Source organism: Squalius cephalus (assembly GCF_949319135.1).
Source record: "Squalius cephalus genome assembly, chromosome: 23".
In the NCBI taxonomy this organism is placed as follows: domain Eukaryota; kingdom Metazoa; phylum Chordata; class Actinopteri; order Cypriniformes; family Leuciscidae; genus Squalius; species Squalius cephalus.
In genome coordinates, this window is record NC_137144.1 from 7,757,966 (window position 1) to 7,771,046 (window position 13,081).

Consider the following 13,081-nt stretch of genomic DNA (forward strand, 5'->3'; position numbering starts at 1 on the left):
AAATCTCATTTAAAACGTGTATAGGTGTGTGTGTGTGTGTGTGTGTGTGTGTTCTTATGGAAACTACCATTTTGTAGACTACTTAAGATACACATTGCTAACTTACCTAGCTAGTATCTGAGAAGTTTTCCTGAAATATTAATATACATCAACTAAATCTGCAAGATATAAATCCCCATATTTGAGAAGAGCTGCTTGTGTCACATTGTCACAAAAAGGATGAACGAAACAGGAAAACATTACATCTGCATCCTGTCCATTGTGCCAAACTTCCTGTGTTTGATCTTATTGGGGGACATGGACGAGAATATAGAGAATAATAGAAATACATTTATACAGTTTTTATGAATGTGTATCTGTGGAACAAACCGAGACAAAGACAAGAGCCTAAAGCAAACACATTATGTGGTGTTGTTTGGTTTGATTCAACAGTAGTTTGAAAGCACATTATTGACCATTATATCCTCTTGTTTACTTTAGCTTAAACCACTGACATTATGTTTGTCACATAATTTAGTGTAACATAGCCTGTCGAACGACATTAAATTTCCAACCCCAAAGCATGCAGTATCTTAGACACTACGCTAACATTATGAAATGTTTAACAGTTCAACAGTTAGTCGAACATGCTCAAAAAACAAACTTTGTGTAAGGTTTTGACATATTTATTCTATCATTCTTTCACATTGCAACCACACAGCAAAAAATATATATTGTACAGTATGCGGCTGAACTTGAAGGAAACCAGAAAAACCAGAGACTCCACAGGCATCCTGCTGGGAATTCTGCATGGATGTACTTGAACTGAACAAAGAGAATAATATATCGAAAAACTCACTAGCAAACAAGTCCTCAACAATGAATGAAGATTAAAAATATCATAAAAAAAGGAAGAAAAAGAAACCCAGGTCATATCATGAGCTGTGCTGTTTAAACGGTGGTACTGTGCTGGTCGGTAAAACCTGGTTTTGAAAGATGAAAGTTTGAATGTGCTGGAAAACCCAAAGAAAGATGAGCAGGACGCTGACATACTGAATCCAGGCAAACTTAATCATTTCCCAAAAGCCTGGTCGATAGGTAGAAAAAAAACATGTTAAGGAAATTAAACTTGAGTTGCTCAACTGAAGCATGAGAGGCTAGTCTAGGAATGCACAGAAGTCAGGAAGTTACTTTATGTGTCCAATATGTGCTCATGTCATGAGAGACTAGGTTGTAGCCACAAACTAAAAAGCATAATGGGACAATTTCCTATCATGTGTTTTATATCAAAATAATGTTATCTGAAAGAAACTTCAGACCTAGTTTATTTTTTATTATTTTTTTGGTATTAGCATTTTGTTGTAGACCAGATGGTTGATGTTAGTAACCAAGCATGAAACAATAAAAATATGTATTATATAGAGTACCCAATATCCTGTTTGGACTTTAGTTTGAGTTTCCTGTTCCTGCTTTGTAGTCCTTTTGATTCTCAGTTGTTTCTTGTATCCTTGTTTCCTTCTCTTTGTCTTTTTTTGTTCCTAGGTTCCCGTTTTGTTTTTATGAAATATCCCTGTGCTTAGTACCACGTCTCCGCCTGCCTTCATTGCACTTCCTGTATTACACCTGTATATATCCTTGAATAGAGTATGTTTTACAACAAAGGGTTAACTCACCGAAAAATTCGAATACTTTTCTACTATATAGGAATGCGAAACAGTCATGGCTTTTTTCTTCTGTGGAACAATGTTGTTTTGAACCCAACATTCCTCAAAACAACTTCATTTGTAATCCACAGAAGGAAGAAATGAGGACACAATCTATCTCATTGTTGTAAAACATACTCTATTTAAAGATATTTATTGCATATTTTTATTGTTTCATACTTGGTTACTACGACAAAATGGTTTACATTTATGTTTTTTAGCAAGATTTTTTTTAATTAATGTATAACGACAGTTGTACTAAAATGTGTTAAAACGATATAACAAATATATATCTTTGTTATATCGCTTCGCTTCGGGGTCTTGATCAGCCTGTCGGGGTTGTATTCGCTATATCAACCGCCTCGCTCTACATTATCCCGCTTATTACATGGCTACCTACCAAATAAATCAATAATTTGACACAAAATATTGATTTAAAAAGGAGTTTATTGATTTAAAAAACGATTGTATTTCTTCCGCTAAAGAAAATAGTCCGTTCCGTCTCTACGGTTAGAATCCTGCGTCCATAGCAACGCTCTGCTTTTCATGGCAAAGGTGTGTTATACTCGGCAGCGGTCTGATATCAAGAAATAACAGACCGCATTCTACATTAGAATTCAACCATGCCATGTAATAATTCTTGTTATACTACAGGGCCAATGCTTGAATCTGATTGGTTGACGAACGTTCTAATGTGTGCATTATTTTCAGGGAAACGCACAGCTAAAGTAGTTCCAGGCAGGTCTTGACCACATTACAGTTCCATATCACTTCGCGTAGTTAACTGTAATAACGGGAAATAGGATACAATTCATAACAAGAAAAAACATTTAGCCCCATGCGCTTGATCTGCAATTTTCCATGTCTAGCTTCACAATCAATGGAAACATGCAGTTTAATTTGAATAAATAAAGTATATTCCTATCTATAATCAATAGAAAATTAAACTGAATATAGGCTAAATAAATGGATAGTCCTGCAGCACAGATTTTTATTGCAGATAATATAACAAATAAATTATTATTGATAGGCCTTACTTGTTAAAAGGCTTTTTTTTTTCATTTATTTGGCTAGTCTACTGTCATCTGTCAATAATAGAAAAAAAAAAGAATGAACGAATTAATTAAAACGAATTTAATTAATAAATAAATAATAATATTGACGCACATGCTTTTCTGTCTCATTATTGCAACATCTCTCTCTAATAACTGCATAAAGCCGAGCCGGGGACACACTTTAAGCCCGGTTATGAATGTAATTTGATGACTGATCATGCCCAAACGCGTGTTCAGCGCGTTCAGTCTGTGTTCAAAGTCGGTGTTTAAAATATGCTGCGATGAAAACATTCAGAGAATGTGTCAGCTAGTCGTGTTAGTCAGCATTAGTCTGCTATCAGTGGCTCAAACCTCCGTTACTATCTCTAAAATGACGTTTTGGAATTAGCAACGGAGGCACTGGATTAGATGCGTAAGAAATTAGTCCTACATACAAGAGCGTTTTAATGACAAAAACTTTACAAACGTCTTGAAATACATAATCTGAACAATGTTTCGAGGTGTGGTAACTGTAGTTTAAGCAGAATAATTGACGACAGGCTGTTGAATTATTAGAAAAATAATGCACACCCGAGGTGTAACGGTTCGCGTCGTGACCACATTACCACCTCAACGGTCTGTCGTCAATTATTCCTTACATATCAGACCGCTGCTAAGTATAACACACCGTTGCCATGCAAATTCAAAACAGAGCGTTGCTATGGACGCAGGATTCTAACCGTAGAGACGGAACGGACTATTTTCTTTAGTGGAAGCAATACAATCGTTTTTAAATCAATAAACTCCTTTTTAAATCAATATTTTGTGTCAAATTATTGATTTATTTGGTAGGTAGCCATGTAATAAGTGGGATAATGTAGAGCGAGGTGGTTGTTATAGCGAATACAACCCCTTCAGGCTGAATCAAGTCTCAGCCTGTCGGGGTGGTATTCGCTATAACAACAACTCTACATTACCCCTTACATACAACACACACACTGAGCATATAAAGGATATGCAATAGTCTCTACAGGATAGTTGATCTGAGCACTGATCTGGAATGGAGCGTTTGCAGCTCTTCCCACCGTCCACACGGGAATGACGCCGGAGAGATGAGTTGTCACTGTGTGTGAGAAATAGACTGTTTAAAGATAGAGGGGCTGCTGGGAACAAAAGTGACATTTCAGCTAAAACAAAAGCAGCAAAGCAGCACAGGAATGCCTACAATACCAAGATACACATAATGCATGCTTATGATGGGTTGACGTTTGAAATTGACAGAAAGAGTTGATAAATAAGGTTTCAAGAACATATATATATATATATATATATATATATATATATATATATATAAGCTTCATGATCATTTCTGTGTTTATCACCTAATTATATCAAATTAATTAATTAACACACCTAATTAATTAATGATAAACACCAAAATGATCATGTAGCTCAAATCATTCTGGAGTAAATTTTAAAGGTAGGAGTTGAGAAATACAGTGACTACAAATCTGTGTTTTTGAAAGCAATGATGTGAAAATAAGGAAGAGAGCGGTTTAAAACATACTCACAACAATAATAATAAAATGCATCTGTTTATGAATATATTTTGCTTTTCTCAGAACAGGTTCATAATCTTACAGTTTCTCTGCTGATAGAGTGTAATGATGTTGGCCAGGTCATATGTACTCGCAAACGGACTGGATCCATCAATCACTGATTCCTGGAAGAGGAAATGTTTATTCGCACAAATCATAGCCTGCTTATATGAAAGCCATCATTGTTATGTATAGTCAGGTTTGTTCATTTAGAATTTAGGACTATAAGGAAAATCTATGCAAATACATTTCATATTTCCATGTCGACACACGTTTGACAATATTATGGCATTGCAAGTCAAACCAGTTCAGTATCAAAGCTTCAGTTTCACCAATAGATGAATCACCACATTCATTTGTATGTCAAAAAAGGTCATGCATAAATGAACTGTTGTTCAGATGTACTCACATTGTAGGTACTATGTAAGCCTCGGTGAGGAAGAGGAGTTCGCTGGTTTAGCTTCAGGTCTCCACAGATGGATAGCTGAGAACCTGGGACAGGGGAGGAGTGCTGCACGAAGGCAAGCGTCTGCATCACTACAGTAGACATTCGCTAGACAGATGGACAGACAAATGAATCAGATACAGAGAGAGAGAGAGAAAGAGAGAGCAATTTACAGAGAGGCATTTCGTTTGTGGTGTTATATGAATTCACTGAATACACACAAACAGCTGGTATGAGAAGGTAAGGAGGAGTTGAATGCTGAACATCTGCTCTTCTGGCTTGAGTGGGACGCTGATTTGAAGCCTGAGAAGGTCCGATTTCCCATCCTGGTTCCTGTCCTCCTCCTGGACCTGAATAATGAACAAACCCAGTGCAGCTTTGCTTCCAGAGTTCACTATTGCAATAGCTATGGTAGCTAAGTTAATTTGGTTTTAAAATTTCGTACTCACAGAGATATATGGGATACGTAAATTATCTCCGATCAGTCGATTAAAATTGGGAAATGTGCTCCATGCCACATAATTCCCTGCTGTGTCTGTTGCTCCCATCAGGATCATGTCATACTGAAACTGTATAACCGGCTGCTCTTCATATGTGCTCCTCTTCAGCCAGAACCCTGTTCATAGCAACAAACTGAGTCACTTTATTTGATCCCATATTTGGGAAATAATTAGCTTGGAATAAAATGCATCTTACCTTGACTTCTATAAGCCACCAGAAGAGGTGAAATATACGTGAGGCATAAAACCACACAGACAAACAGCGTTGCTCTCGTGCAAACACATGTTCTGTATCTTATTAAAGCAGGATGTGCGTAAACGTCATAAAAGGCCATCGTTATTAATATTGCGGTAAATATGAACTTCCATCCAACAATTCACAACACCATTTAAACACATGTAACGTTATATCATTTGAGCTGTGCATGCGTTGTCAAATATATTTACTAACAACGATCAACAAAAGCATTTTGGATTAATAGTATTACACTATTGAAAACAAAAACTTAGTAAAGATTAATCAGTCCAGCAAACAAACAACACGCGCTTTGATGGTTCCGGTGGCTCAGCGTCGTCTGTTCACCATAGCAACAGCAGTGCGCGAAGTATGTGCAGAATCATTATTCAATAATTATTCATCAGAATTATGTTTAAAAACAAAAACTATGAGTTCGATCGTGTGATTTCTACAATCGCAGAGGTGTTCTTGCTGTAGAGATAAGCGAATTAGTGCATGAAACCCCCCGAATCGACTGAAATGGTACGGCCCCGCTGTGACGTACCCTCCCTCTGACGGGCTGACGTCATTACGGCTCGTCTGAAGACGAATGTCTGCTGCTGTTACATTGTTGACGTTTTTAGTTTTAACATTTAATTGACTTTAAATCATCAGATATTTTCACCAACAGATCGCTCTTCGAGCTATACCTCTGCCAAAATGAAATGGATGTTTAAAGAGGACCATTCTCTGGGTAATTCATCGAAAATGCCATGTTATTATCAACAACGGCCTGTCAGAGACGTGTAATTATTGATCTGTTTGTTAAACCGATGTTTTTATTCTGTCAACCTGCTAATTTGATCTGATTTAACAGCATTTACCATGTAAGAACAACCAGTCTATTTATTTGGCAGGCCTGTTTTTTTGCTCATAATAACGTCTTAATGATGAAAGTAAACCGAGATTACGGCCTAGGCTGACAGTCTGTCTCTGGTGTTGTTGTTTAAGTGCATTTGATAACAGTGTGCATTGGTTTTTCTTTCATTTAGCATGTCACTTGTTTATAAACCATATATGATATACAAATGTATTATTTGATGAGAATATCTCAGTCACATGTCTATGCTTTGGTAGTTGTCAAACTGTGTAATATGTGTGTGTATGTATATATATATATATATATATATATATATATATATATATATATATATATATATATATATATATATGTATGTATATGTATGTATGTATATTTTTTATATATACATATACAGTATATGTATATATATTGATAGAGTTATTAAAAAGAATGCAGATGAGTGTGGTGATTAATGAGAATTCAACTGAGTGCTGTTGATAACACTGGCTGATGAATATTAATGATGCAGAGAGCATTGCATGCTGAGCTTGCATGTAGACTGATCGATGTCTTTTCTTTTCTTTCTTCTGTCATTTAGAGCACAGGTGTGTGGAGTCAGCCAAAATCCGCAACAAGTACCCAGACAGAGTTCCTGTGAGTATAAAAATGAAAATTTCAACGATTTAAACAAGGGTATAGCACTTCTTTATTTTATAATTTATAATGATAAGTCATAATAACAAAGCTTATCACTGATTTGCAACAGCACACCCTTTCAAATCTAGACAACGACAGTATTTCCACACCAAATGTGAACATTCAGCGCAAACAAGATTTAGATTTTTTTTGTTCTTTGTCCTGCAATGAAAGATACGCATATCAGAGCTTTTCATGGTGCTAATGCACTGAAAGCAGTTTTTCCAAACAGACATATTAAAGGGCACCTATTATGCAAAATTCAATTTTACATGGTGTTTGAACATAAATGTGTGTTGGCAGTGTGTGAGCAAAACCACCCTAGAATGATAAAAATCCACCCAGTAGTTTTTTTACTATCTCAATAAATCATAAGCACTGTCTCAGAACGCCCTGTTCTAGATTGCCCGCACTGTGACGTAGAATTGCGCTAAGCCCCACCGACGTGATTTGATTGACATCTGGTTTTGGCATAGACCCCGCCCTCGGTGATCTGTACACCATCCTCCATTGTTTCAACGACAGCCGGTGTGTAATGTCTCATAAGAAGTGTAGGTGTTCTGTTGTGGGATTTAAGAATGGACATAGTAGTCTTCACTGACATCAGAGCCACTGATAACGCAGCGGATGGATTTTATTTATGAAGAAAAGGCGCCACTTAAACTTCCTAAATACGAGAATCATTTTCTGACTGACTGTTTAGTGAACGAGGGTTAAAGTTAATCCTCAAGTGTGGATCGTTGCCTACAGTTCGCGATCCAACGTCACCTCCAGAAGAAGTAAGTGTATTTTATGATTTTTGAGCAAATAGTCATTTCAATCGATGTCAGCCAGTTCAACAACAAATGCGTCTAAAGCTATTTATTGCCATCATCATAGGATGTCTCAACAAACAACGTCAGACAGTTTTATGTCACGTAGGCTATCATTTTTTGCAGCAATTACAAATGTAAATAAATTAAGGTCTGCTCTATCTCCATAGACAGCATATAAACGTCTATCTCCCTCCCCTTAAGAAAAAAATAAATAAATCGTTACTTAGCAAACGTTATCACAGTATTTGTGTGTGTGTGTGTAGTTTAAAAAAATTGTGCGAACGTTATCACAGTTCATGTGTGTGTGTGTGTGTTTGTTGCACATCCATAATTGCAAAGGGGATGCGATTAAAACTTTGTAAGTACATAAATGTATCAAATAACCATTCCGAGACGTTCAGTCCATTCTCATTCGTGTTTACTCTGTGCCGGACTCTCTTCATCATCTGGGTCCAGCAGGGCGGGGATATGCAGCTCATTTACATTTAAGGTGGTACACACCAAAACAGCTCTTTTTAAAACAGGCACCAAAAATGACATTTTCAAATGGTTATAATATATTAACTGTGGGGTATTTTGTGCTGAAACTTCACAGATGCATTCTGGGGACATCCAAGACCAATATTACATCTTGTAAAAAGGGGCATAATAGGTGCCCTTTAAAGCACAAGACCAAAAAAAAAATAATGTTTTTGCAGTTTGTGACTGCAAACCTTTGAACTACAAACTAGTGAGTTATTTTCATAAAATGTTCTGCAAACATTCACACGTTTGTCTTGCATAAGACATGCAATTTGTCTGCCGCTTGTAGTCTTTTGTGTCTCTTACAATTGAAAGATTTATTTTTATTTTATTCCTTACAATGCACAGTATTGTTTCTATTGTAGTTAATGAAGTTTCATTTTAAAAGTTGGGTTCAACAATTCATCTAGTGATGCTTGTAGTAAAGTATATATGATTATAAAAGACACTGGACAGTCTCTCGCTCTTGTATCACAAAGAATGAACACTGGATATTTTGGCAGTGACTTTTATTAAATTCCACTATACAAAAAAACCCAAAGACAAATGACTGTTTGTGTTTCCTCGGTATATGCATTGCTACAATTTGTGTTGAAACTGACAGACCATCTGAAAAGTTGCGCCATCTATTGTGTTGGAGTGAATTTGCTTTCTTGGTGTGTCTGTTTATTCTGTGTATGAGTAAAACCAGTAAAACAACTTTATATTGTCATAACCTCAGGGCTTTATATTTAAAACATTATTGGCTGTAATTGCTCTTTCTTGTGTTTATCAGGTTATTGTAGAGAAAGTATCTGGTTCACAGATTGTGGACATTGACAAGCGGAAGTATCTGGTCCCGTCTGACATTACAGTGGCCCAGTTCATGTGGATCATCAGAAAGCGGATCCAACTGCCTTCTGAAAAAGCCATATTTCTTTTTGTCGACAAAACTGTCCCTCAGTCCAGGTAAAATCATGCTTTATTTATTACAGTGGTTCTACTAATTGCAGTCTCTATAAAAAGTTTTCACTCCCTGGTCATGCACACGGTTTGTCATTTTACTGGACTTTTGTGGGGTTTTAACCACCAATCAAAAGTAAACGATTGAAAGTCGAAACAGATGTGTCTACTGTTTGTGATCTAAAAGAATAAAAATCAATCTATATATTAATATAGCGCACCTAAATAGGAATAGGAAGCAGATGACACAGGAACTCACACTTTCAAGATACAAATGGCCACGGTCGCTCTTATGCTAAAAATAAGGTTGATAATGGCAGAACAAAAGAAAAAAAAAAGAACTCTCTAAGCAATGCCACAAGATTTCCAAACCATTGAATATCCTTTCAAATACAGTCATATCAATAATTAAGAAATGGAAAAGCACTAAAAGCAGGTTGTCCTCAAAAACTGAGTGACCATTCAAGAAGGAAGCCTGAGAGAGGCCAGCAAGAGACCACTGACATCTGTGAACGTTATGAGCTTTTGTGGCTCATGTTAGAGAGAACAGGCATACTGTGCAGTTGCTGGTGCTTAACTAGCCAGCTCTCAGCTAAGAGTAGCCACTGTTGCCAAAAATCAAATGGCGTCTCAGTTATAGTTTCCCAGAAAATATGTGGGAAAAGCCTGAAGCCAACTAGAAGGTTCTGTGATTTGACGAGACCAAAATAACACCTGTTTAGCAATCAGGCTAAATGCCACGTCTGGCAGAAACACACCACGGCAGCATGATGTTGTTGTGACAGGTCCTTGAAGGCTTGAGAGTGTCAGATACAGAGAAAACCTGATGCAAGACTCTGCCAGACGCATACATTTATTTAGATCTTTTTTTTTTTTTTTTTTACAACATCTGTGGTGACAGTGTTTCAAAAGTGAGGCGTGATAGAATTAAATATATGTGATAGAATAATCGGTTTACTGTAGCTGGCCTGACTTGCTGTAACTGTGTGAAAGCCCTGTTTCCTGTTAACCATGCCCACGGGAACATCTGTGGTTTATCTTAATTACAGAATAATAATTGACTTAACAATTTAAGAAGGGGGGTGAAAACTTTTAATAAGGAACTACCTTCCTTTCCACCCACACATCTCATGACAAACATTCCAGTAAGTGAAGAGGACAATGGTAATCTTGCTAAGCAATTACAGCTGTTGGAATTCAGTTTAATTATTCATCCTCAGGAATCCGTTTCCTTGTACACAATTTAGATTGACTTGAATTTCATTCTGAACAAGCAACATTCAAACTGATGAAACTAGATAGGGCTGTGATTGTTGGCCAATAGCTAAAAATATCGCATCAGGTTTCGTATGAAAGTGTGTGAACTATGTTCCAGTTTTCTCAGGTCACACCCAACATCCTCCACTGAAATCCTGAATGATCTCTGTTTACCTTCCCCACCTGCCTTCTCAAATACACTCACCTGAAGTTCTTTAGCTTGGAGGTTACAGCTCACTGAGTGTTGAGAACAAGACAGGTCACAGAAGGGGAAAGAAGAGTTTAATTAGCAAGGAATTATTTTGGATTAATCTGTTCAGAGGGATTCGTTGACATTAGGGCCTCCTCCTTTTGTAATTTTCCTTTCCTATACCAGTGTGTTGAATATATTTTTTGTTTCACGCACACATATCACTCATCAGCTCATACATTACATTTCTGTCATGACATGCAACAGAAAATATAAACATATTTAAAATTGACATGCTTAAAATCTAAATTGAACCCTGAACATTGGAAGTCAACTTCCAACAGTGTAATGTACTTCAACTCATGAAATATGTGACCCTGATCCACCAAACCAGTCACAAGTCGCACGGGTACAGTATATTTGTGGCAATAGCCAACAATACATTGTATGGGTCAAAATGATCGATTTTTATTTTATGCCAAAAATCATTAGGATATTTCACCACTGGAAAGATGAATGTGTATTTAAATTGGGTCATTTATGTAGTAGAAATGTGAAATTATTTTCAATTTGACTGAATTTGGAGCTTTCTAGATTTTTGGCACATGTGGATAAAAGACAACAACTCCCAGAATGCACTTGCTTCGCTGCCCTACGAGGCCACTCCCAAGCCACGCCTACCGGTTACAGAGGGCAGTATCGGAAGAAATGATACAACTAAGCTACTAGTCGACTCGAAACCGAAAAGACGCCGTTTTATCGTGAGATCCCACCATGGGCGGGTTGAACACATGCGGAACGAGCTCCTCCTACTGGCTGTAGTCTCTGGACAAAAAAGCCTCAGATGACGCTAAATGATGATTTTTGTGTCATCAGAGGTTTTTTTCCAGACACACAATACAGAAATCTCTCATCTCAGGGGGACATGAGGGAGGGAAGCACGGTCATTTGAAAATACTACCGGGTTTCTACTGATACAAAGCTTAATGCTAATCGGTGAAGTATCCTCCATGAAGATATTTTGTAAATTTCCTACCGTAAATATACCAAAATTTTATTTTTGTGAGTGGATGCAGCAACATCGAGGACTTCATTTGGACAACTTTAAAGGCGATTTTCACAATGTTTCGATTTTTTTGCACCCTCAGATTTCAGATTTTCAAATAGTTGTATCTCAGCCAAATATTTATATATATTTATTGATATATATATATATGATGTATAAATCTCTATTTAAAAAAAATTGACCCTTTTGTGGTCCAGGGTCACATATGGAAAGAGGAACTTAAAGTTTGAATGTCCGATTTTCAGACTATAGATTCTCATTTTCAGAGTTATGTTTTCTTAAATGTAGCCTAATACATTCATCTGTTTGGATAAATTGTAAGTCAGAACACAATCTTCATTCTTGTTTCAGTCTGACTATGGGGCAGCTCTACGAGAAAGAAAAAGATGAGGACGGCTTTTTGTACGTGGCCTACAGTGGAGAGAACACGTTTGGATATTAAGATCCCTGCATCACCCCCGGCTGTGCAACACATCACTCCCACTTCTGTTGGACTAGCTCGATTGTTCTGTGGTTGGGAACAGGATAGACTCATCTGTGAAATAATCACATAGCAGATGTGTTTGTACTTCTATCGTCACCTGTCATATTGTGCTCTGAATGAGATTGACTCCATTAGTGATTTTTCTTCTTTTGGTGAATGGTGTTGCAGTATTATTACAGACGCTTAATCTTCACACTGAGAATATATAGTAACTTTTAATGTATTAATTTATCTGTATTTTCCCCCTGTAAATTATATATTTAAGATAATTGAAAGGTAAGGTAGCTGGATGACCTAACCAATAAAAACCAAACCCAAAAAGATCGTTAAGATGATTTATTGAGACAAACCCGCCACTCTTAAATAGATCATTTTCATAATTTCATTCATTTACTGTCGTTTTAAACCTGTATGACTTTCTTCCATGGAATATATTTTGGAAGGCAATGGGGTCCAAGCAACAGTATAGACAACTAGACTCTAGTATAGACAACATCTATAGATATTGTACTAAAATACAGAAAATGTCTACTTTTTGGTTCAGCCATACAGGTTTGGGATGACATGAAGCAGCTGAATAACTGATGGTGATATAAGTTTCATTTTTGTTTGAACCTTCCTTTTATTAGTAAAAATACAAATATGGACAAAACGTATACCTTTGAGCAAAGTTCTCCCGATAATGAAAACCTGTTATTGTCCTAAACCCATATTTGCAAAATGTACAATCTACTCTTTCTCATTCTGATGCCCTTTATGATGAGAGGCTTT

General features: G+C 36.7%; 2 protein-coding genes across 2 annotated transcripts; one reads left to right on the forward strand and one right to left on the reverse strand.

The window, feature by feature from the left end:
- Positions 1-650: 650 nt before the first annotated feature.
- Positions 651-6,050, reverse strand: tmem231 (transmembrane protein 231). The gene is made up of 7 exons (XM_079858626.1): positions 5,456-6,050; positions 5,209-5,375; positions 4,981-5,109; positions 4,724-4,867; positions 4,358-4,439; positions 3,734-3,839; positions 651-1,077 (listed from the first exon to the last, which is right to left on the reverse strand). Exons 1-7 carry the CDS (start codon positions 5,592-5,594, stop codon positions 915-917), a joined length of 930 nt encoding a protein of 309 aa, XP_079714752.1. The 5' UTR covers positions 5,595-6,050; the 3' UTR covers positions 651-914.
- On the forward strand, positions 6,046-12,638 carry gabarapl2 (GABA(A) receptor-associated protein like 2). The gene is made up of 4 exons (XM_079858627.1): positions 6,046-6,230; positions 6,937-6,992; positions 9,147-9,319; positions 12,178-12,638. The coding sequence occupies exons 1-4, from the start codon at positions 6,197-6,199 to the stop codon at positions 12,266-12,268; spliced, it is 354 nt and encodes a 117-aa protein (XP_079714753.1). The 5' UTR covers positions 6,046-6,196; the 3' UTR covers positions 12,269-12,638.
- The last annotated feature ends 443 nt before the right edge of the window (positions 12,639-13,081 follow it).